This window comes from Myxine glutinosa, chromosome 1, assembly GCF_964187855.1.
Source record: "Myxine glutinosa chromosome 1, kmMyxGlut1.1, whole genome shotgun sequence".
In the NCBI taxonomy this organism is placed as follows: Eukaryota; Metazoa; Chordata; class Myxini; order Myxiniformes; family Myxinidae; genus Myxine; species Myxine glutinosa.
Genome location: NC_136261.1, coordinates 428,005,807 through 428,014,608, shown reverse-complemented (window position 1 = coordinate 428,014,608; position 8,802 = coordinate 428,005,807). Strand labels below are relative to the sequence as shown.

Here is an 8,802-nt window from a genome sequence, read left to right as displayed (position 1 = left end):
AACCATTTTGTGAAACTGAATGTGCAGGTGCAGCATCTAACTCAATATGTCGAAATGTCACACACGTCCATGCCCATGTTTTTCCCTTGGGTGACCCCACTACTAATATTATAATTAATAGAGAGAAAGGGCGAACATTATGATTATACAAAGCACGATATGTCAAAGAGTTGTGGATGGATTGTGACGAAACTAGGTGGATGAGGTGGGTAAGTGAAAAGAAGATGAAGATGAAGCTGATTCGATTTAGGTTCAGGTCCGAATCCAGCCAGATCCAGTCTATCAGTGGATCCAAAACGTTACCTGTTTATCCTGGTGGAGGTTTGTGCGATACCGAGTGACGTTCTATTTCGTTACCTGTGAAACTAATCCTGGTGTTGGCTTCATCGGTTCATGGTTAATGTGGCTTGTTTAAGATGTCAGGGTCAGGGTTAGGTATGTCATGGTACACATGAATACACATGTTAGGTTAGGTACACATGAAAGCCCGCTTGGAGTTTGCAAAAAAGCACCTAAAGGACTCTCAGACTGTGAGAAACAAGATTCTGTGGCCTGATGAACCCAAGATTGGAACTGTTTGGCTTCCGTCTGGCCACTCTGCCATAAAGCCCAATTCGGTGGAGTGTTGCACTGTTGCAGTGATGGTTGTCCTTCTGGACGTTTCTCCCATCTCCACACAGGATCTCTGGAGCTCAGCCAGAGTGACCATCGGGTTCTTGGTCACCTCTATTACCAAGGCCCTTCTCCCCCGATTGATGAGTTTGGCCAGGCATCCAGCTCGAGGAAGAGTCCTGGTTGTTCCAAACTTCTTCCATTTAAGAATTATGGAGGCCACTGTGCTCTTGGGAACCTTCATTGCAGCAGAAACCTTTTTGTAGGCTTCCCCAATCTGTGCCTCGACACAATCGTGTCTCTGAGCTCTGCAGGCAGTTCCTTTGACCTCATGGCTTGGTTTTTGCTCTGATGTGCATTGTCAGCTGTGAGACCTTATATAGACAGGTGTGTGCCTTTCCAAATAATGTCCAATCAATTGAATTTACCACAGGTGGACTCCAATCAAGGTGTAGAAACATCTCAAAGATGATCAAGAGAAATGGGAGCACCTGAGCTAAATTTTAAGTGTCATAGCAAAGTCCGGTCCCTCGAGCGACGGGGCTTGCTTCGATCTCTCCACGGCATCAAAGTTTGAGTGTTTTCCCGTTCGTTTCTTTGTCAAATTTCCGCTGCGTATTTTGTTGTGTATGTGTTATTGTGTGTTTCTATTTGGTTTTGGTTTTGTAGTTGTTGCAAATTCGTGCGTAATTAGTCGTTTCTTTGTTCGCGCCTCATGCGCCTCATGCGGCCTGGTGTCTCATGCGGCCTCCTCGTCTCAACTTGTGCCCCGCCCCCTATATCTCGTTTTTCTTTCACCTCTGCTCCTGCTTTCTCAAATCCACGTTCTCACTTAGAGACTTTTCCCAGATTGTTTTTCATGGTTTTGTTTAAATATTTATTTAAATATGTTTAAACCGCAGCCGTGATGCTGCTGCCGCCCCCCCTCCCCCACCCCCCAGAATTTCCATGTTTTAAACGTTTCCCAGTGTGTACCCTGGATAGGAATAGGTACACCGTATCCCTGCGTGTCGTAAAAGGTGACTAAGAGGGTTGGCGTCAGGAAGGGCATCCGGCCATAAAAACATTGCCTCAAAAAGAGAACCATGACAATTACAACTACAAAACTACATGTGGGCAGGGTGGAGATCAGTTTCTGAGGTTTGGGACATGGAATGTTAGGGACAATGACAGGGAGATCAGGAGAAGTGGTGGAAGTATTGGTCAGAAGAAGAGTGGACATATGTTGTGTGCAAGAGATGAGATGGAAGGGAAGTGGTGTGAGAATGGTGAAGGGTAGGCAGGGACAGAAATACAAGTTTGTGTGGCAAGGGTGTCTGGAGGGCATGAATGGTGTTGGTGTCCTGTTTTCTGAGGAGTTTGTAGACAGTGTGGTGAGTGTGACTTGAGTGAGTGATAGGTTGATGATGGTGAAAATGATGAATGGAAAGCTCTTGGTGAACGTCATCTCGGGATATGCTCCGCAGGTTGGTCAAAGCGATGAAGAGAAGGACAAGTTCTGGTGTGTGATAGAGAAGCTGATGGAAAACGTGAAAGATGAGGAAGTTGTTGTGGTAGGAGGCGACCTAAATGGACATGTGGGAAGGAGTATGGATGGTTTTGATGGAGTTCATGGGGGTTACGGATATGGTGTGAGACATGGAGAAGGTGAAAGGATTTTGGAGTTTGCTGATGGAGCTGATTTGTTGATTTGTAATACTCAGTTCCAGAAAGAGGATAATAAGCTTGTTACATACACGTCAGGTGGGTCGACGACAACCGTTGACTACCTGATGGTGCGTAGGCGAGATAGGGGGCACCTCCGGGACACAAAGGTGATCCCGGGGGGGGGAGGCTGTTTCACAGCACCACTTGGTTGTCTGCGACGTAAGGGTGAAAGGTGCGAGGAGAGCTCGGCGGGTGAAGTACCAACCGAGAATGAAGGTGTGGAGGTTGAAAGAGGTGACAGTAAAGGAGGCATTAAAAGAGAGGCTGAGTAGGGTCGGGGATGATGTGGTTGAGCTTGAAAGTGGTTGGATGTCAATGAAAGCTAGTCTGTTGGGAGCCGTTGGTGAGGTATGTGGATGGACAAAAGGACCATCGAGGCACTCGGAAACATGGTGGTGGGATGATGATGTTGGAAAGAAGATTGACGAGAAGAGGAAGAAGTTCAAGGAGTGGCAGAAGGCGAAGGGTACGGGAGCAGAAACAGCAGAGCATGAAAGTTATAAGGCAGCCAGGAAGGCTGCAAAGAAAGAGGTAGCAAAGGCGCAGGAGGCATGTAGGAAAATGTTCGGAGAACGCTTGGATTCGGAAGAGGGTCAGAAAGCAGTATTCAGGATTGCAAAGCAGATAGCGAAAGAGAGGTGTGATGTGATGGGGGTGAGTTGCTTGAAGGATGAAGTGGGACAAATCGTTGTCGACCCAGATGGAATTAAAGGAAGATGGAAAAGATATATGGAAATGCTGTTGAATACAGAGAATGAATGAGATGGCAACATAGAGAGTAACCCAGTTTTAGGACTGGCAGAGAAGATAACTGAGAAGGAAGTTGACGAAGCGATAAAAGCAATGAAGGGTAGAAAAGCAGGAGGGCCGACGGGAGTTGTGGGAGATATGTTGAAGGCAGCAGGAAGTTGGGGTGTGAAGAAAATGACAGAGATCTGTAATCTGGTGGTGAAAGAAGGCCGCATTCCAGTGGATTGGGAACCGAGTACCCTCGTCCCTCTATACAAGGGGAAAGGTGACCATCTGGAGTGTGGCTCATACCGAGCGATAAAGTTATTGGAGCATGGAATGAAGGTATTGGAAAGGGTGTTGGAGAGGAGGATAAGGAAGAAAGTGAAGATCGACGAAATGCAGTTTGGATTCATGCCAGGAAGAGGAACGACAGACTTGCTTTTCATTGTGAGGCAGTTGCAGGAGAAGTACATGGAGAAGAGGAAGAAGTTGTTTCTTGGGTTTGTTGATCTGGAGAAAGCATTCGATGGGGTTCCACGCAAAGTATTGCCATGGGCATTGAGCAAGTTAGGAGTGGAGGAATGGTTGATCAGAGTAGTGATGGCAATGTACAAAAGAGCGCGCACAGCTGTAAGGACGAAGGACGGGAACAGTGGTGAGTTTGAGGTGAAGGTGGGAGTGCATCAGGGATCGGTACTAAGTCCACTACTATTTGTAGCTGTGATGGAGGTGCTGGCTCAGAACGTAAAGGAGGGTATACCGTGGGAGTTGTTGTATGCAGATGATCTGGTGTTGATTGCGGAAAGTATGGATGGACTGAAGGAAAAGATGAACATGTGGAAGGAATGTATGGAGACAAAAGGTCTGAAGGTGAATATCGGAAAGACGAAGGCGATGGCAAGTGGTAAAGCATGTGGTGAGGTGGAAAGAACTGGGAAGTGGCCCTGTGCTGTGTGTAGGAAGGGTGTCGGAGTGCAATCCATTCAGTGTACAATGTGTGCTGAGTGGGTTCATCAAAAATGTAGTGGTCTGAGAGGGTCATTAACCAGTGTGGCAGCTACATTCAAATGTAAGGTGTGCACAGAGGGAGCTGCAGATGGAGGAAATGTTGAGTTGGATCTTGCAGATGGTGTGAAGCTGGAAGGTGTGAAAACATTTTGCTACCTCGGAGACATGCTGAATGGAGAAGGTGGATCAGACTCGGCAATGGTTGCTCGAGTGAGATGTGCATGGAAGAAGTTTCGGGAATTGAGTGGCGTGCTGACGATGAGGGGAGTGTCGTTGAAGCTGAAGGGAAAGGTGTATGCTGCATGTGTGAGAAGTGTTATGATTTATGGGAGCGAGACATGGGTAATGAACGTAGAGCAGCAACAAAGGCTGGAAAGGGTGGAAATGCGAATGGTTCGACGGATGTGCGGAGTATCGTTGAGAGAGAGGAAGACAAATGATGAATTGCGAAATATGATGGGAATAGAGCCTGTGATTGATGCTGTGAAGAGGAACAGGTTGAGATGGTTTGGTCATGTGTTGAGGAAGGATGAAAGTGACTGGTTGAGAAGAGTGATGGATATGAATGTAGAAGGAAGTAGAAGATGGGGAAGACCGAGAAAGACTTGGCTGAAGATGGTGGAAGAAGAAATGTGGGCAAGGGGGTTAACAAGGAGAGATGCAGAAAATAGGGCAAAATGGAGAAGATTGTCATGGGGACCGCAAGGCTAACCCCCGCTCTAGCAGAGAAAATGGCCTTTAAAATGCATGTTGTTGTTGTTGTATAGCAAAGTGTCTGAATACTTATGTAAATGTGATATTTCAGTTTTTTCTTTTTCATTAATTTTGCAAAACTTTCTAAAATCCTGTTTTCTCTTTGTCATTATGGGGGTATTGAGTGCAGATTGATGAGGGAAAAAAATGAATTCAAACGATTTCAGCATAAGGCTGCAATATAACAAAATGTGAAAAAAGTGAAGAGGTCTGAATACTTTGTGAATGCACTGTAGAAGTGCAAAGTTTTTTGGTTTTTCCAAGATGGTGCCCATACCACGTGACCTGTGACGTCATAATATTCACTAAAATATTCTACAGGAGGAGGCTCTCCTATTGTGAAAATTTCATGTCAATCGGACCAACGGTTGCCGAGAAAATGAATTTTTACAATACAGACACGCACGTACGTCCACATGTACGTGCGTGTCTGCATTTTAAAAATTCATTTTCTTGAAATATCATGGTTCATATGTCGTACATATGTACATACATAATATGTACGTATGTACCCGAATGCTTAACCCTGCCTTTCGCTTCGCGAGCGCAGGGTAATGATACAGTGGTGCAATAGCCACTGGATAAAATGGTGGTAAAACCTGGAATTTTTTCTTACTTTACACCTTTAAACCCCTTTATACCTTAATTAAAACTGAATTATTCACTTGAATATTGTATAACACAAATCGCCTTCAGAATACTTTCAAGAACCATGATGTATATCGATATTTAACATCAGAGAACCTGGCATGTAAGATTGTAAGAGGGACAGGATCAGGGTGAAGAAGACTCTAATATGGCTATGTCATACGAGGCCGATTGAAGTTGTGTTCTGTGTTTATCAATAGAACGTCCATCTTCTAAACTGTGACTCAACGTTGGCTTGTTACAGTGCACAAGGCCATGCTGGTCATGGATGAGACTGCTTCAGTTGCGCTAAACTTCTGGATTTTTAGAAAACATACTTTAACAAGTACACATACATTCAAAGTACACCGCTCCCATGCCAAATAAATAAATATCCTAAAGCGCGGCATTGCCGGGGCACCTGTGGAGCCCGGCAATACCGCGGTGCAGCTCATAGAGGGTGTATTGGGAGGGTGAGGTGTACAATAATTGATTCATGAATTGCATAAATAAAAATAAATAAAAGATTATCATAAAATATTTTCTCAATCAATTGGCTAATGGCATAACTAAACCACTTGTGCTTCATCCAAAGATGTATCTTTTACAAATGTAATTAAATAGGTCATGAATAAAAAAATTAAATAATTAATTGATTAATCAATAAATAATTAATGGATTAAATGATTAATCAATAAATCAAAAACTATACTTTATAGCCACATCACCTGGTCACTGTGATGTCCAAATATTAGCTTCCGAGCTCAAAAGGTGCCTGATATATTGCCCAGATGAGAAAGAAAATAAATAAATGATTAATAATCAAAATAAATAAATAATAATCGTAAAAAAGTTAAATAGTTCATCAATTGGCTAATGGAATACATAAACCACCACCATTTCAGCCGAATCTGTAACTTTAAAATTAATTAATTAAGTCATTCATCGAATAATGAAATAATTAATCGATTAATTAATTAATCAATAAATCAAAAATACCCTTTACAGCCAAATCACTTGGTCGTTGTCATGTCCAAATATCAGCTTCCTAGCTCAAAAGGTGCCTGAGATATTGCCCAGATGAGAAATAAACTAAATAAATAATTAATAATGGAAATAAATAAATAATAATCATCCCCAAAAAATTAATCAATTCGCTAATAGAACACATAAACCAGCATATTTCATTGGAATTGAGAACCAGAAACGGAATCTGTACGTTAAAAAAAAATCTTTTAGTCATTAATCGAAAAATTAAATAATTAATCGATTAATTGATTAATCAATAAATCAATAATAGCCTTTGCAGCCAAATCACTTGGTCATTGGCATGTCCAAATATCAGCTTCCTAACTCAAAAGGTGCCTGAGATAATGCCTAGAAGAGAAAGTAAATGTATGAGTACTTAATTAATCGCTAATAATTAAATAACTAATTAATTAATTGATTAATCATTAAATCAAAAATATCTTTTACAGCCAAATCACTTTGTCATTGGCATGTCCAAATATCAGCTTCCTAACTCAAAAGGTGCCTGAGATCATGGCCAGAAGATAAAGGAAATGTATAAATACTTAATTAATCGCTAATAATTAAATAACTCATCAATTAATTGATTAAACAAAAAATAACGTTTTTGACAAAGTACTTGCTCACTATTGTGCCGAAATTTCAGCTTCCGAGCTCAAAGGATGGCTGAGATATCGCCCAGGCAAACAAACAAACAAGAAAGCAAGAAAACAAACAACCAGTGGGGGGGGGGGGGGGGGGGGGAGGTCTCGTCAAGGGCTGGTGTGTGATCGATGTTGTCTGTTTGTCATCGAAGAACCACCCTCACCCAAACTTCCCCCCCCCCCCTGCCCCCTCCCCTCCCCCCCCCACTCCTGATTTTTTTTTGCTTTTTTCTCTTTTTTTCTGTTTAAATAATTAAAATAAATGTATTTCTCCATTTGTATTTGACATGCTTGTGATATCCCTGGTCGTGCCACATCGTCTCATCCATATTCCTCTCCTAATTCCCCCAATTAAATTGCAACATTTTGGTGGATGAAATTGGTCTGGTGTTGATGTGGCGCAGCATAATGGGCCGAATGGTCTCCTAGTTTACTCTGGGTATATTTTTGCCTCTGTATATAAAAATTCACATTCATTAGATGCTGATTGATAAGAAAACTTACAAAATGGGACACAGCGGGTGAACAAACGGGATGCAAAAGGCCGCATTTATTGGATAATAATTGATTGGATTGTCAATGGAAATAACTCACAAAACATTCCAAAGATAGTATGGAAAATAACATGCATACCCTTTTCTTTCCTAACACAGGCATTGTATCCCTGGCAGGTCATCGGTAAAATGGAGAGCTTCTTGGAATGGCTCAAGTTCCAAGGCCTGAGAGCAGAAACAGCCCAAGCAGTGATCGATAAGCTTGGAATTGAGAACCAGAAAGTTATTCGAGCTTGTACTGAGTCGGATCCATTGCAGACCGAGCTCCTCTCCCTCTCCAAAGATAAAATACAATTTGCAATGTATGCTGACTTCTGTAAATTTATGAATTCTTTTCCGAAGCCGCAAGATGTCCAAATTGCTGGTTCTTCTCTGTTGGGAAATTTTTTTTTGTCAACTTAGAGAATGTTATTCGGGACGTTTCCTGATTCTCTCAAAACTTTGTTAGATTTCAAAATGTGCAGCTGGAAAATGTTCCTGGTTTCCCTGGAATCGGGTTCAGTGATGTCTGCAGTCTCCGCTCTCAGGATGATGGATCAAGACCCACATCTGGTAAGTAACTTTTTTAATACAACATTTCATGCCAACAAATATCTTGATATTTTGCAATTGTTTTTTTTTTTGTACTCTTTAACTTGTATAATCTCTTTTAGTGCCGTTTTGTATTGTCTAATGGGAATGGATTTTTGATGTAGGGTACAAGGTAAATTTTAGCCCACCTGGAGCATAGTTCCGGGGAGCCTATGGGATGGCGTGTCGTCAGTCTGTCCGTAAACATGTGCAACTTCTTCTCCGAAACTGCTGATGCGATTGTGACCAAACTTGGCTAAATTATATTTTGTGTGTTGGAACTCAAGTTTGTACATGGCATTAAAAAGTTGGACTTTAAGGGGGTGTGCAGGAGGGAGTGGGGGGCTGGAAAGGGGGCATGATATCCTAAAATGGTTATTTGCTCTCTTATCTGAAACTGCATTGACAATTTTGATGAAACTTGACCACAACCTTTATCACCCGTGATGTATCAAAGTTTTTTCAGTCATTTGAAAAATCGGTGTCTATTTCCCCTATTTTTTTTCTTTTTTGGAAATTGCATTAAATTCCAAGGTGTTCCATGTTGAATGGTGCATTTACGTAAT

At 42.1% G+C, this 8,802-nt stretch overlaps 1 protein-coding gene across 3 annotated transcripts in view; it reads left to right on the top strand.

The window, feature by feature from the left end:
- LOC137418256 (uncharacterized) overlaps positions 1-8,802 on the top strand; it is a 43,138-nt gene that overhangs the window by 7,822 nt on the left and 26,514 nt on the right. Inside the window, exons 2-3 of one of the 3 annotated variants that reach the window (XM_068104279.2) lie at positions 7,784-7,968; positions 8,115-8,218. In XM_068104279.2, the coding sequence (XP_067960380.2) occupies positions 7,796-7,968; positions 8,115-8,218 (277 nt within the window). In that variant the 5' untranslated portion in view covers positions 7,784-7,795. Of the gene's footprint in view, positions 1-7,673; positions 7,969-8,114; positions 8,219-8,802 lie in introns of those variants that run through there. The other 2 variants (XM_078770666.1, XM_068104274.2) reach the window with 2 other exon arrangements.